This window comes from Vanessa atalanta, chromosome 21 (genome assembly GCF_905147765.1).
Source record: "Vanessa atalanta chromosome 21, ilVanAtal1.2, whole genome shotgun sequence".
NCBI classification, from domain to species: domain Eukaryota; kingdom Metazoa; phylum Arthropoda; class Insecta; order Lepidoptera; family Nymphalidae; genus Vanessa; species Vanessa atalanta.
In genome coordinates, this window is record NC_061891.1 from 3605720 (window position 1) to 3623041 (window position 17322).

The 17322-nt window shown below is 36.2% G+C and overlaps 1 protein-coding gene across 1 annotated transcript in view; it reads left to right on the plus strand.

The window, feature by feature from the left end:
• The window catches only part of LOC125072389 (synaptotagmin-10-like), a 118820-nt gene that overhangs the window by 74254 nt on the left and 27244 nt on the right, over nucleotides 1–17322 (plus strand). Inside the window, exons 3-4 of the mRNA XM_047683015.1 lie at nucleotides 3471–3612; nucleotides 12479–12622. Of these exons, the coding sequence (XP_047538971.1) occupies nucleotides 3471–3612; nucleotides 12479–12622 (286 nt within the window). The remainder of the gene's footprint in view (nucleotides 1–3470; nucleotides 3613–12478; nucleotides 12623–17322) is intronic.

Consider the following 17322-nt stretch of genomic DNA (forward strand, 5'->3'; position numbering starts at 1 on the left):
TACTTCGAGGTTTCTCTAAGAAACCCGAATGAAGTTAAATTTTGTATAGACCAATCAACAAAATTAACATTTCATTAATAATCAACGTTCGTTTTTAAATATCAAATTCCAACATTTTAAATAGTCATTAAAGTTTAATCAATTCGCAATTTGAATGCTGTAAACGTAAGTAGGCATATAAAAATGTAAATATTCAAAAAATACTCTTCGTCAAGTAATTAGTGATAATAAAAAGATGTGTGATATCATCATGATTCAATTTTGACAAGCAAGTCGAGTCACGAGAGACTAGAGATGTCAAGCAATTATGCAAGCGATTATAATATTACAAAGAGATTGATACCAATCGATTCGATCGAATGACTGTTTAAATACAAATGCCAAATGGTAAAAATCTTTTGGATCAGTAAACCAAGAGTCAAGTTTTGATGATCGGTAGTTCTAAATTAATAACTTGCATTTGTTTTTCTGATTTACCAACTGTTAGTCTTGTTGGTCTTGACAAAACATGTAGTACAAATTGTATAAGCTTACTTACTTAACTCAAGTTACACTTGAGTAAAAAAATTGTTTTCTGCAGTAGGGTCGCTCCGAAGGTTGCGAATTTTTTTCCAATTCTTACCAAAATTTCGCTAGCACAGAGCATCCTATTACTAATTCTCGATTATGCTGACACTTGTTATGTTGCCTTAAAAGAAGAGCAACTAAACAAGCTTAAGGGTCTTCAAAATTGGTCGATTCATATTTGGTCTTCGAAAATATGATCACATCATAATATGAACATGACTCCCAATTCGCTCTCGCATGATTACTCATATTCTCCAACTTTCCTCAAAACTTTTTCAATTTCGCTCTATTTAAAGGAGCGTTTAAAATTTTTAAGTTCTGTTCATAATCGAACTCTTCGTTCTTCGTCATTCGATTCCATATTATACAAATTTCTTCACTGTTCAAGCTGTTCGTCTGTGGAATTGTCTTCTCGTTGAAGTAAGACCTGCACAATCACTTGTTTTATTTAAAACCATCTTAAAACAATACTATCTTGCACCTTAATGCAGTATATTTCGTTAGAATTTAATTTGATATATAATTTTTGATACATCAATTATATCTGATTATATATATACCTTTGTATATATGTGTATCTATAAATTAATTAATGTACATTAATTTATTTTAAAGATATTATTATTTCATTGTAATGTATTTATATATTATTTTTATCTTTTCTTGAGACTTTTTCGAATGTGACTCATGTATGTATATTGATTATTGTATTGATATACAATAAAGAGTATTTTGATTTGATTTCATTTGATCATTATGTGTGTAAATGAGAAGTACTAAAACCTATTGAACAAACAAGGGCAATAATTATATAACAAAATCAATAATTTTGATATTATACTGGACTATTTAAGCAAATGACCTTGAATAAGCTTAGAGACAGCGTACCGATAGAGGCTCTAGGACCGTGAGAACAATAGTTAAATGTTTTGTTCAGACAGCTATTACGTGGTTGTACCGAATTAGTATTAATTGACTTTGATTTGAAACACAAAGGTGAACTATTAATACTGTTTGGGACAAATTTCTAACTTATTTTCCTAGTCTCATATTCATCTCAGTGTGTATATATATTAGAGATAATTAATTAATTTACACGAGTATACGACCTCATTTATTAGAATGACAATAACACACAACGTGATTAACGATTTAAAGATTGTCAGTTGGGAGATGTCAATTGTAAAGAACATAAGACGGCCACGTATTTTGTTACTGTATTTAATTATGTAACTGTCAGTGTGTGTTCCTTTGTTGAGTGAGGCACTTGGTCTCTTGGTCTTCGGACAGCACCAGCGCCAGGTGTGCGTCCTGACTGAATTAGCAAACTCAGCTTCGGACGACAATTATAGTAATCGTTTAGATGGCTATCTATGTGAATCTCCGTCATATATACTGTTTTTTATTGTTAAAAGAATTAAAAGTGTTTTAATTTTACTTATTTAAGCAGTGGTAGAGCTTTGTGCTAGTTGGTAGATATTTTACCGCCAAACCACTAATTTATTATATTTATTATAGCTAATTTAAAGACGTATTTATGTCAAAACAAATAAAAGCTTACATCTTTGGTTCATGCGTTCTAAGTTTAAAAAATATATATATTGTCATAAAATTTGAATTTCTACAATTTCCTCTAAAGTTGGATGTGCTCGATAAACCGTTTCCCGGCTTTCGTGAGCTAAGCCGAAGTGAATACTTTTCCGAGGAAAATATTTGATTTATGAGAGCGTCGCTAAATAATTCCAATATTTATGGAACGTACATGTACATACGCTTAAAGCAAGAAAAATTATCTCTAACGCTTTTATATTAAAAATTATGAAATCTTGTTTAAGATTTATGTAGTCTGATAAAATATTGCTTAAATCGTTTTTAAAGACTACCTAACATTAATTTACGATAAGCGAAATAATTTCATATTTTATTCTATGTAAAAAATGTTGGAGTGTTATTTGATTAATTAATTCAATTAAAAAAAAAAAGGTTTTATAGGCCACAGAAATATAAACATGCAAGAAAAGAAAAAGACAACTTATAATAACTAATAAGTCATTATTTTTAAACCTCTCTCACCAGGTTGGTATTTAGATTACATATTAAGGCTGTTCAATACAATTTGTTGTACTAATGTAAAGCTTAAAGCAAAGTTGTATAGTCATTATCTTATATCAATATCCGGCTATCCAACGCATACACATAGTTATTCAAACCGGACTGATAGTTTCTGGGATTAGTATATTCAACCGTAAAATCTCTCCAGATTTCTTAATAAACAGTATTTTGATTTGATTTAAGTTCGTCGAAGGTGGGATGTTTAAGAAACAGGTTTACTCATAGTAGTATAATATTTATTTCAGAGCCCACTAACACTTTATTCCCATCTCAACATTAAAAAAGAGCACTTAAAATAAGAGTATTCATTTATAATATTTAATTGATATTTTAACAAACAAAATTACTTTTCATGATACAATTTGTGTTATTATAATTTCAACAATCGATGTACGAAGTTCACTGCGAGTATATCAACAGTCCATGAGAAATCACAGAATGGTCTTTAGGTATTTTCGGTAACTTACCCTCTTAATTGCGTACTATGAAACCCCTCAGGAGGACAAAGTACGCTCGACCTTTTTTGTTATTAAGTCAATCTGGTGTCTCTGATAATAAGGGCGTTTCACAAGGATATCTTCTTTGTCCTTTTCTCTTCCTCATCTACAAAAATGACCTTACAGTGAATAGTCGTTAGATAATATTGCTCACTGAAAATATAACATAAGCTATTAAAATAATAAAAAAAACTGCTATTTGATAAACAAAAAGTTCCACAATACTTAAAATATATATTATTTTAATTTATTTTTACTTTAACTTTTGATTAATGAATAATTTGCATTATACAGGGCACGTCGAGAATCAGAAGATAGTAACTGCGATTCTCTGTCTCGCCAGGCAGCCATTCGTATCAGTCACTCGTTACCTGATTTGCAGACCGAACCCTTGAAACAAGAATACGTCCAAGAGCACAAAGATGCCGGCAAGAAGGTAAGAATTTTGGTAAGAATTCATTCTTCCCTACTCTTTTTACTTTAAGAAAAGTAAACTTGAGGAACATTAATTCGTACAAAGTAAATTATAAAATACTTACACGTAATATTAAGTAAGTATAAAGTACACCGGAAATTGCGTTTGTGTCAATTTTTTTTTTAAATACTAGTTACCACTTCGGCGTTGTCTGCGTGTGAGGTGTTATTAGGTAATCTATGTCCTTTCGAGTGCCTGGCAATCATGTGAAATTTAGTTAATAGTTAAAAGGTTAAGTTGTATATAAATGAGCTCATCGATCTATACCTGAACAATATTCCACTACAAACTGCGAGGAGAGAGATTTGGCCAGAGTCTGGTAGTAGTAGTAAATTGAATAAAAATAAAGAATAAGCACAGTATTGTTGTGTTCCGGTTTGAAGGGTGAGTGAGCCAGTGTAACTACAGGGACAAGGGACATAACATCTTAGTTCCCAAGGTTGGTGGCGCATTGGTGATGTAAGGAATGGTTAATATTTCTTACAGCGCCATTGTCTATGGGCGGTGGTGACCACTTACCATCAGGTGGCCCATTTGCTCGTCCACCTACAAAAAAAAGATAATAAACTTTGACAAATAACTTAACGTCTATCACAAAAACTCTTATGCTCAAAACGATTATTAGCTGTTTTGTCCAGAATGATCTTCACGCCTACGGGCGTGCCAGAAGCTTTGATAGGGACGGTATTGGATTAAACGTGCGATATAATATTAGTTATGATTTTGTCTCTAGTCTTTGCGTCGGTAAGAACAAAAGATTACAAAGATAATAAATGTGTTATTATCTGTACGATCTTTTGTGCCACATATTAATTTAAATGTTATTACTTATATATTTCATCAATCGATACATTAGTTTCTTGATGAAATAATTAAAAGTAAATATAAATCATACGATATTCAAAATTAAATGTTTAATCAGTGCCAGCGATGAAAGCGGTTGAAGCTGTTTATGCTCTCAAATAATGCTCTCAAAGGTGCCTGCTGTCTCGTATACAAGCATAATGTTACCAGTTTGGGAAGTCATTTATTTTTGCTTAAGTAATTAAATTTTATCATATTACTGCTACACTTAGAACATACCATATAATTTACAGAAATGATCTAAAATTTGATAATGGTTTATTTATTTACTGAATTACCGTATTTTCCTTTACCATCGAGCACAAGATGCATTATAGCCGTGGTTGTAGATTAGAGTTGGCTGTCAAATCGTACCAAACTAGTTTTTGATTGGATATAATGTCAATGTTGCTTATTACAGCGTGATATGTCAGACGTTACTTATCATATGCGATGTCACCGCCAAACTGCTACATCAATGCCATCACGAAGGAATTTAGTAACTCTTTACTTTGTCGCACGGCCAAAAAATGGAACTCTCTACCAGCACACGTTTGCTTATAACCTAGGTGCTTTTAAATCAGTCGCGAAGAGACATTTTGCGTCCACTGAATCCACTACCACTTACCATCAGATGGAATGGAGTCTATATACCTATCCGGATTGTATAAAAAGAAACTGTAAAGCTCGTTTTTAGGGTTCCGTATTCAAAGGCTAACCGGGGCCCTATTACTACGTACTACTGAAAATCAATGTAACAAATCTATCTATGGCACTGTTGCTAGCAAAAAGTTATTTCGTTTTGGGTTAATTTATTGTGTATATTATATAATATATTCTTATGTTTTTATTTAATATTTTGTTTCATGATTTAGATATAGATTAATTTAAGTTTGAATATAATTTACTTTCTTTCTTTATTTTCTTGCTTTATCCACCAAGCCGACCGAGCATCATTTTTTTTTTTTTTTTTTATGTCATAAGGTGGCAAACGAGCAGGAGGCTCACCTGATGGAAAGTGACTACCACCGCCCATGGACATCTGCAACACCGGGGGGCTTGCAGGTGCGTTGCCGGCCTTTCAGGAAAGAGTACGCTCTTTTCTTGAAGGTTCCCAAGTCGTATCGGTTCGGAAAAACCGCCGGCGAAAGCTGGTTCCACAGAGTGGTTGTGCGAGGCAGAAAATGTCTTAAAAATCGCGCTGTTGTGGATTTTCGGACATCTAGGTGGTGCGGGTGATATTTGGAATTTTGACGAGATGTCCGAAGGTGAAATTCAGCAGCCGGGATTAATCCGAACAATTCCTCGGAACATTCCCCGTGATAAATTCTGTAGAAGATGCAGAGCGATCCAACATATCTACGCAAAGCCAAAGGATCAAGCAGATCGGAAAGGGCTTGATCGTCGATGATTCGAGCCGCTCTACGTTGGATACGGTCAAATGGAAGGAGCTGGTACTGGGGAGCACCCGCCCAGGGGTGAGAGCAGTATTCCATGTGAGGCCAAATTTGCGCCTTGTATAGTCTTAGACGATGGGCCGACGTGAAATACTGTCTTGCCTTGCTGAGCACACCAAGCTTTTTTGATGCCAATTTGGCTTTGCCTTCCAATTGACCGCGGAACTGAACGAGACTCGAAACATCAACGCCAAGTATTCCGATACTAGCTGTAGCGGCTAACGGAATGTTCTCGAACCGTGGAGATACGACAAATGGTGTTTTTTTAGCAGTTAACGCGCAAACTTGCGTCTTTTTGGGGTTGAAGTGAACTAGGTTTAGCCGACCCCAGTTCGAGACTTTGTTTAACGAAGACTCGATTTCAGATACAAGTTTGTTCCGGTTTTCTTCGACGTTTTCCCGAGAAATATTAGCACGGCCGGTGTATGAGGTGTCTACGGTGCTGTCGTCTGCATAGCAATGAATGTTACTGATTTGCAACAAGTCATTGATATGCAGAAGAAACAGAGTGGGTGATAGAACGCAGCCTTGTGGAACACCAGCATTGACGAATTTTAAGTCAGAGCATGCACCGTCGACAACGACCTTGATGCTCCGATCTGCCAAAAAACTGGTAATCCAATTGCATAATTTCCCGGGAAGCCCATAGGAAGGAAGCTTCGAAAGAAGCGCTTTGTGCCACACGCGATCGAAGGCCTTCGCTATGTCCAGACTGGCTGCTAATGCCTCCCCTTTGCTCTCAACTGCTTCCGCCCATCTATGAGTAAGGTAAACTAGAAGATCACCGGCTGAGCGACCCCGACGGAAACCGTACTGGCGGTCGCTAATCAGCTGGTACTCCTCTAGGTACCGCAGGAGCTGGCAGTTTATAATGGACTCCATTACCTTGGAGAACAAGGAGGTGATGGCTATAGGCCTATAATTGGATGGGTCTGAGCGGTTGCCCTTTTTAGGGATCGGATGCACCAAAGCAGTCTTCCAGGAGTTCGGGACGACGCCGAATGCATAGGATTGCCGGAAAAGAAGCGTTAAGACCGGCGCCAACTCGGGAGCACAAGTCCGTAGCACGATTGGAGGGATGCCATCGGGTCCACTCGACTTATGAATATCCAAGGAAAGAAGTGCTTTACGAACTGCACTTTGCCGGAATTTAACCTCCGGCATCGTGGTATCACACCGCGGGATTGTTGGTGGTGACTTTCCTCGGTCATCCAGAGTCGAGTTCGCTGCGAAGAGAGAGCCTAAAAGATCAGCCTTCTCCTTCGCTGTATGGGCCAATGACTCACCGTCCTTGTGCAGAGATGGTAAGGAAGGCTGACAGAAATTCCCTAAGACAGCCTTGGCGAGAGACCAGAACGCACGTGTTCCTGAAGGGAGGCGCACCAGTCTCTCGCCAATTCTGCCAATGTACTCCGTCTTCGCCTTAGCAATCACATTTTTGAAGGACCTAGAGGCAGAGTTATATTCCTTTCTGATTGCGCTGGTATTTACATCACGAGACGCTGATGCGTTAGCCCAGTCTTGGTAGCGTTCCCATTTTCTGCGTGAAGCCGTTTTGCAGAAACGACCAAACCAGGGCTGGGACTTGCCACCGAAGGGGACCGCAGAATACGGAATGAATAGTTCCATACCCTGAAGTACCACATCGGCAACAGAGTCAGCAACAACACTCGGATCATCCGGCGAGAAACAAACCTGCCCCCATGGGTAGGATGCAAAGAAGGACCGCATCCCATCCCAATCTGCTGACCTGTAGTGCCACACTCGGCGGCAGCCCACGAAACGAGGTCGTGAGTAACGCGCAACCGGCACTGTACTTCGGACGAGGCAGTGGTCCGACGAGCCCAGAGGGGGTTCGACGATAACCTGGTAGCCATCCGGATGGGAAGTCTGCAGAAGGTCCAACAGGGAAGGTGTATGATCCTCCACGTCTGGTATTCGCGTTGGCGAGGGGACTAGTTGTGTCAAATCATATGCTAAAGCGAAGTCGAGAACAGATCGACCCGCATGATCGGTAGTGCGCGATCCAAGCCATTTGGCATGGTGGGCATTAAAATCGCCAAGAATTACGATCTCTGCGGATGGGATCTGCTGCAGCACGGAATCTGTAGCCATTTGGACGTGCTCAACCAGTCGGTCGGTTTCGGCATTACCGCTATGGGACCTATAAAGGCACGCGTAGATTCGCGGATGGTCGTCGCAGTCTACACGCAGCCAGATAATCGATAGGTCCTGCCCTTCAAGGCTGCCGAGGCATCGAGAGCAGATATCATCTCTGACGTAAACGCACACCCCAGCTCGTGGTACAAAGGAATGTTCCAATTTGTACCCGGGGTAAGAGAGAAAAGTCGTATCGGCAGGAGAGGATATCTGGGTCTCGGTAAGAAAGAGCAAGGCCGGCTTAGCCGTCTCAAGGTGAAAGTGAACGGCGTTCAAGTTGGAGTTGAGTCCCCTTATGTTGCAGAAGTCCACGGTGAGGGTGGTAGGGGTTGCCTTATGATGCCTGCTCCGCTTGCCCCGAACAGTGGCGAGCGCAAAATTGCCCCCCCCCAGAATTCGGAGGACAGCCTGGGCATCCCTGCTCAGGTTGTGTACGTCCTGAGCATGGATGCCCAGAGAGGGATTCTCCACCGCAGTCGCTGATAGTACCCTCCTGGGGTAATAGAACCAAAATCTGCACAACCATTATGATTTGGGGGGGAGGGGGATCGGGCCTCCGGGACTCTCACATACCGGACGAAACGCAGTAGCATAGCTACCACTTCACGCCGATTTTAAGTGAGAGAGTGGTACTTCCCCGGGCGTGCCGGCCCATTCGGCTGCAACTCGAAAGTATGCAGTGTGGCACTACCACTTACAGATGGAATACGTTCTAATCGTTCTCCATAATATTGAATCCTATTTTCGAACAAACTCGATGAGATAGCTTATAAAGTCAGTATTAAATATTGCTATTTTTGGATATTTATAATTTTGTTCATAATACAAACTTGCCTCCGTTACAAAGCTACCTAAAGGTGATTTGCAAACTTGCGTCCATTAAGCCATTATTATTAAATTCGTAACGGGAAGCAAATCTATTGTAAGTCTTAATGAAAACTAATGAGGGTCTAGTTTAGTTCTAATTTAACTAAAATCGTTTGATACAAATACGCAAATTGTATTTTAGTAATGGAATAACATGCAGTTTTGATTCTCTAAAATGTTGATTGTAAGTCTTTGTGCAAGCCTTATTGGGTAGGCACTATAAGTTCATTCAAATCAAATCAAATCAAAATATACTTTATTCAAGTGGGCGTTTACAAGCACTTTTGAATCGTCATTTAACAAACTATTTAAAGTGAAGCTACCACCGGTTCGGAATGTAGATTCTACCGAGAAGAACTGGCAAGAAAGTCAGTAGTTACTCTTTTTCAACATCTAAAAATACAGTCATGTTAGTTAAATACAATGATATATGTATGTTATGTCTCCTGATTACATATTTTACCACCAAAATCATTAGTTAGTATTGTTGAAAGAGTAAGTTAGCTAGAGTTGACTCTAGTCATAGTCTAGTTTATTGTAAGTTAAATCACCGTTTACAGGTTTTCGTCTAATGATTTTTACAATTTCACATAAATATATATATTGAAATCGATATAATAGCCAAGTCTTATAAAGTTGCATTAACTGAGTTTCCAGAGGATTATAGTCCGCTCTAAACTATATGTAGTAGGCGTATAAACTAAGTGTATACAAGGAAAATATTACACCACTTAGTGGCAAACGATTGTGACGACAACAAAAAGCTTTTATGGCGGGTATACATTTAGCATATAATTTATCGTGGTTTTTACTATAGCTGGTATAAAGCCTTATTACCTATACTTTGCATATGTAGTAGTAGTACATATGTATTTGTACTTATGTAAAAAAATAGAAATACAATATATCTTGGGTAATGTAATTATCTCACTAATATATATAAATGTATACTATTATGTATGTTTATATGTAAAAAAAATAATAAAATAAAAATAATTTGTTTCATTCAAAGTAGTACACTCGTTTATACATCGTTGGGTACCCCCCTTTTAAGTATATCAATACCTGTAGTAGGAGACCCGCTTTTCCCTTATACAATCAGAGGTAAGTACTACAAGACAGCAGTTACAAAATATACTATACTTTATTTAATAATTTTCTCATAATAACAAAACTATTTAAAATGTGTGTTATTATAACAGTATAAATATGTTTGAGGGTATGTGTGGCGTAAGGCTTATGCGTGTGTTTGTGAGTGTGTTGGCTTATGCATGTTTGTGAGCAGTGTTTGTCAATGTATATGTAAAATATGAAATACTAGTGTATTCGGTTTGATTCAAATTGAGGGAACAGAGTTCACCTATGTTAGCGCACGTGCTCCGATTGTTTGATTGGTCGCTCTTGAGAAAAGACGTCGCGTCGGAAATCTGGTCGAAGGACATTATAGTGTCGTTATAAAGAACTTGCATTAAATTAAAAATTCAGAAATATCGATTTTATTTTAAAGAATTAGCAAGGAATTTGATTGTTACCCTATAAAAAGTAAAAAATAAATGACGTATAAATAATATTATGTTCTGAATATTTTTTTACGAGACCAACGTATACAATTTACAGTTACATCCTTATCTAGTACAGAGCTTTATGAGAAATCGCTTGTATTATAATACAAGAATATATCTTTAAAAGTCTCTTACTTTTCACCCTTAGTTATCTACACATATGTTCTAAGGTTGTAGTGACACATCCAGTTTATAAATAAACAAAAGATGGATTGTGCGGAGTATGATAGTGAAGGAATAAAAGCGAATATATAATCAAAAGTGAATAAAAATCCCCGATGGTGCGAAACGACGCGTCTTTTGATAATACAGCTATAATATTTTAAATTAAAGTGACAGTAATTTTGTTAATAACGTTACGTTAATAATAAAAAAAAGAGTGCTATTTTCTTTTTAAATTAAAATAATTCATTTTATTTTATTTCGATTGACTATATAGTGTATTCTTATAACAGAGACAACATCTTAGTTCCCAAGTTTAGTGGCGTAATGTTGATGTGGGTAACGGTGAAAATTTTTTTATAGCGTCAATGGCGGTGACTACCATGGCTCATCTGGCTATCCGCCTAACTATTACTTAAACAAAAAACCACTTAAAATTATTATATCTCGATTACTTGATACTTTTTGATATTTTTAAACAAAGGGAAAACTCTATTTACCTTCAATCTTCAAAAGGCTTAGGTATTTTACCGTTAATTTATCTTGATAGTTTAGTCTAGATATAGTACACAGTCAATTAATTGAATTAAATTTATTATCCTTAAGCCCGTAATGAAAATTTTGCATTTAATCCTCATACATCCTCTTAATTTAATATCCAAGGCTTCCAAGTTGTATAATTCCTCGATATTGATAAATAATTCTAATATCTTTATTTATTCACATAGGAATAATCTTCAATCAAAATATCTAATTAATGATCATATCCATAGCAGGCTCATACATATACATTTTGTGTCACAAAAATTGGTTTAGATTCCTAACATTAGATATTATTATGTAGCCGTACGATTATTAAGTCGTTATGTTTAGATGTAAAGATATCTCGTGTTGATTTGGTTATAAATGTTCGTAACTAACTAGGAAACAATTGATGGTAACTAGTTTTTGACAAAGGCGGTCTGCCTTATTTATTATCTGTTTGAAAAAAATATTATCTAATTGAAAAATAGACAATTAGTTTTTGACATTTATTTTTGCGGCGGTTGCTCATGGCCAAAAACACGGAGTATTAATTAGAAAATCAAACTATACTAGTAATTCGGAACTTAATGTACCTTAATCTCGTAAGTGAGAACCAACCCATTAGCTGGACTAGTGATGGTTACAACTGTATGCCAAGAAGATAAACGGCAAATTTTTCTGTAATACCGTCATGCCACCTCTCCGTGGCCGCTCTCTACTCCCTTCTGTATGTGTGGCGAAAACTTATTAAATTCATAAGAGATATATATTTTATCGACTAAGCTACATTTATATTTATTAAAAACCAATATATATATATATATATATATGGGGAACATTGCTCGAAGAACCGATGGCCGATGGGGCCGACGAGTTCTTGAGTAGCGACCACGGACCGGAAGACGCAGCGTGGGTAACACCACAAGGTGGTCCGACGATCTGGTGAAGGTCGGGCCGTTTCGTTGCGGGCCGCACGAGACAGGTCGTTGTGGCGAGCTTTGGGAGGTGCCTATGTCCAACAGTGGACTTCCTACGGCTGAGATGATGATGATATATGTTTTCTTCTATTAATTATTTTTTCAATAAACATCAGTCTATAACGTGAAGCATTTAATCTCGGGCACCTCGTGATAGCTTCTTAATTTTAAATAGGTGTAAGATATAGTTATATTAATAGTTAATGTTACATTATAGTTTTCACAATGACGTTTGATTTAATTTAATTATTAATTTAAAACCATTTTTTCCTAGGTCCTTCGACAAACAACGTTGCCAATTGTACCAGATCGACATCAAACGTTCCAACGCCAGCTGTCCCACCGTCTGGACCTACCTTCTATCCAGTTCAGCATCTGTAGTCTGGAACGGGCTGACTCATCTATTGGACTCATTAAAGTAAGTCACGACTTGGTTATTTTCATAGCTTAATTTTGTTCATAGACTAGAAGATTCTCATTTCGTTTGTATGTATTTTTTTCCATGGACCGATTTATATGATTTTATTTTCGAGTTGGGTTCCGTAGTTTCGTTTATGACCATCACAGGTTTTCCTAGTTTTAGTGGATAGGAATCGTATATAATCCGGCTTAGAGGTCCGGCTTCTTTACTGAAGACTCTTTAAAAAATGTTCAATTTGTTGGAATATTCCAAGATCTAGATCTCATATTAGATTATTTTTATTTTTTTATGATCTAGGTGGCTTATGGGCAATAGGCCACCTGATGCTAAGTGGTTACCGGCGGTAGGCATTATCGCTGTTCCTTATATCTACAAATTAAACATTTCTTACATCGCCGATTCGAACAAAGATTTTACGAGTATATTCCTTGTACCAGTAGTTACTCCGGTTCACTTAACCTTGTAACCGGTACAAACAATACAAAGTACTGGTGTTTTGTCGGAAGAATATCTGATAGGTGGATTGAACCTACCATCTGGGGTTTACCCAAAGCATCAAATTAATAGTTATTGGACATAATTAAGGTTTATTTCTTCGTGTATTTAAAATTGTTTCTGATTTACGACGATTGTCAGGAAGACAAGTACTTCAAAATTATAAGAGAGAGTTTACCGTGAGGGGTAAATAAGAAATCCATTGAATAGATTAAAGGCGTATATTAGCAAACACGTGCGTCCTAAAATACAATGTTGACATCAGTGTAATTCATCTCAGGAACATTCGTAAGATCTGGATGTGACGCGCGATGTGTCACGTGTTTATTATAATAGAAAGGTAACGATCAATTGCAAATATAGACACAAGATATACACGGGGATATATTTTTGGTCAATAATTATATAACGTAAGTCCTAAACATATAAATGTCGAAATTGTCCCTCAGGGTAGATTAAAATGACCGTTAAAATTCTTAAAATCTTTTTATGCTCTGTAATCTTTAATGTTATTTCGGAAATTCCTACAGGTACCTTAGTAGCGTGTAAGCTGAAAATAACAATCGAAAATAAATATCTCAATGTACAAGCAACTTAACTGCAAAACAGCTCCGAGCAATAAATCTAGTACAAAAGACGCTTCAGATAATCTAAGTCGTTCCTTAGCCTGTGAATATTCTAACAGTTTATTCTAACCCAGATAGTCTGATTACTAACGATAGTTTTTGCTACCATCTGCGACTGAATAGAAACTTGCGATCATTATGGTAGAATATTTCCTTTAGATTTACAACGAACAATGTAACAAACGCTCTATATATTTCTCTCTTAACTCTAAGATCAATGGTTCTTATGAGGTTATTATGTACTTTAGTTCCTCTTTGACCATTGTTTAGCTATATCCAGATGAAAAAGCAGGTCCAGGAAAGGTGTGATTCTGTTTCGCGAAGATGTTTGAGACGTCACCTCATTCCTTCCAAAGTCTAGACGCCGTGTCTTAAAATATATGCTGTGGCATGTGTATGTGAAAATTAATTCTCTATTCGATTGAGGATGGCCATTGCATGAGTTTAATTTGGTAAATAATAACACTTAACTAATATCTCCTCCTGGGCGGAAGACTATTTAGACGTTTTCATATGTGTAAGAAAGGTACCTAGCACGTTTGACTGTAGATAGTAACTGCCTGTAAATTTCCCACTGCTGATATACGGCCTCTTCTCCCTTTTTGAGGAGAAGGTTAGGAGCATATTCCACCACGCTGCTTGTTGGGTTGGTGGATTCTCATATGACAGATTTCCTCACGATGTTTTCCTTTAGCGTCGAGCAAGAGATGAATTATAAAAACAAATTAAACACATGAATATTCAGTGGTGCTTGCCGGGGCTTGAACCTGCAATCATCGGTTAAGATTTACGCGTTCTAACCACTGGGCCATGTCGGCTCTTGATTGTAGACTATAGGCCAATATAAGTTAGTTGTTATTAAGCTTTCCCAGTTATTCTCAGTATCCGTGCGAATTTAACTAAATATAATATAAGAGATAGAAAATAAAATAAAACAATTATTTTTAATAATTTAAAAACTGTCGTTATTCCCGAAAACAGACTATTAAATAATATTTTTGAGTCGAGTTCCATTATCTTTAAGTTTAAAAATATTTTATGTACGTTCAACGTTTCTTATTTACTGATCTTGTACGGAATGAATAACAGTCTCACCCAGTTTTAAGCTCTATTTACGTTTAACCCTCAGAGAGTATCTTATGGAATAAAGTAGTATTAAACTTTTTGTTTAATCTTTACTTTACTATAATAATCTTACTGTCTATTAAATCGGCTTAGTTTTGCTTTATTTAAGAATACTTTTATTCACTGGAAATGTAGTTGTATTTATATATTTATGAAACAGAGGTAGCTCAGTGGATAGTACGAATCCTGTCGAATACATTTTTGTGACACACGATGTCTATCTCATATTAGAGCAGGAGAGGTGGATTTTGTCCGGCTCCCACCTGGTTAAGACTATATACTTTTGCCATCTTATTAACATCGAATGAATCTTCTACGTCATCATCATCATCCTCCTTTCCTTATCTCAATTTTAATCGGGGTCGGCGCAGCATGTCTTCTTCTTCCAAACTTCTCTGTCGGACGTCATCTAATAAGTAAGATTCTTTCTAACCATAACGTCTTTCACACAATCCATCCATCTTTTCTTTGGTCCTCCCCTACCTCTATGTATAATAATAATCTTATATAATTTTTAGATAGGAAAGCAAGAATATTTAAAAAAGACTATGAATCGTAACTTGTTGACATTATAAAGATTTAGATCTCATTTTCCATTGAAGAAGCTAAGCTTTTTACTTCAAGACTTTTCCCGTCATCCGTTTCCTAATTACGATTCAGCGAATCCGGTCTCGGTAGTCGAACACGAAGCGCAATTGACAACAATTGTCGATATTGCTTTGTAAAAAAATAAACTGATTTCGATTTCGATAACACTGCATTTTTTATAATGGCTGACTTGTTGTCAAAGGTTCAAATCCCAGGTCGGGCTGTTCATTTCCATGCACCGCCGCTTATACAACTGTTAGAATTTCATTGGTTACCTGCAATTTCTTTGCGACGTTTTGACGTTTTTACAGCCAATGACCAAACCGCGATCTCTTGGGTAGGAGGACGGATACACGGGCCTCCTGATGGTAAGTGGTCACCGACGCCCATAGACACAAGTAAAAAATCTGCTGAGTAAAAATTATTAAAAAAAAAATCTATCGCAAATGCTCCACCAATCTTGTGAGCCACTATGTTATGTCACGGAACACAACAATATTAAGTATTTCTGTTTGAAGGTAGAATACCTGACGAGCTGTCTCACTTAGCCTTCAAATCGAAATACAACATTAATAAGAATTGTTGTTTTGTGGTTCAATATCTGATTAATGTGTGGCACTTAGGCAGACCGGCTTGCAAAAAATCCTACCACCAAGTCAAACTATATACAGTTAAAAAATCATTTATTTTGCAAGAAATTTATAATTATTCTATTTTTAAGCGAATCGCCTCGAGTCTCGTAAAAAATATTGCCAGAGGTAATTAAACAATTTTTCCACTTTATATTACTCAATTTTAAACCCTGAAATAATAAAAAGCGTGGTTTTAGTACTCGTTAACTTTCAGACAAGATATTTAATTGTATTTGATTGATATAACTTTGAATATAAATTGATAGAAAGAGTATCGAGTTTCTTACCGATTCTTTTCGGTAGAAACCGCATACCGAGCCTTTGGTAGGTTTACATTTAATATAATAAAAAATCAAAATCAAAATATACTTTGTTTAATTAGACGTTTACGAGCAATTTTTGTAATAACTTTACAAAATTATATTAAATGAAGCTACCACTGGTTCGGAATGTAGATTCTACCGAGAATAACCGGCAAGAAACTCAGTAGTTACTATATTTTAAAATTCAAAATGCAAAGTTATGTTAGTTAAATACAATTATAAATACATCCTGCCTGGAAGTCAACAAGTATTAGCTCCACGCTTTTTTATGATCTATTATTCATGTATTGAATAATAAGCTTTATTATTAATTACTAATGTATTATTTACAAATTATTTGAATTTTCGAATCGGCAGAGTTAAAAATATCCGCGGAATTTTATTATAGCAGAGGATAGCTTGCAGCTAAAACTAGAGTAGAGTAATATTTAGATTTTAACTTATTGAATATTCCGTAATGCTTGCAATATAACATTTATTTTTACATTAAAGAGTTCTTTAATTTACCACTTTTTAATATAATTTTTTTTTTTGGTTACTAATCATAACATTCCTTAACGAGTGGAATAAAGTAATCTTATCTGAACTGTAAGTATTGTAGTATTGTGAGTATTGCACAGAGAGATAATCTATCAATCAAGGACGTAAGCGCTTCAACCACTTGTAAGACTGTAACAACGTATGAATATTCCATTGCTGGGTTAAGATATTCATGATCATCAATCATCGGGTTATAAAAGTTAATGAATAGTGTGCTAGCGAAAATACTCGTGTACTAAAATATCTCCTGATTTACCGGCTAGGTTCATTTACAAATGGAAGGTACTGGTCAACTTTTTTTACACAATTTCAATAGGGTAGGTGGACGGATAAATGGATCATCTGTTGATAAGTGTCACCACACATAG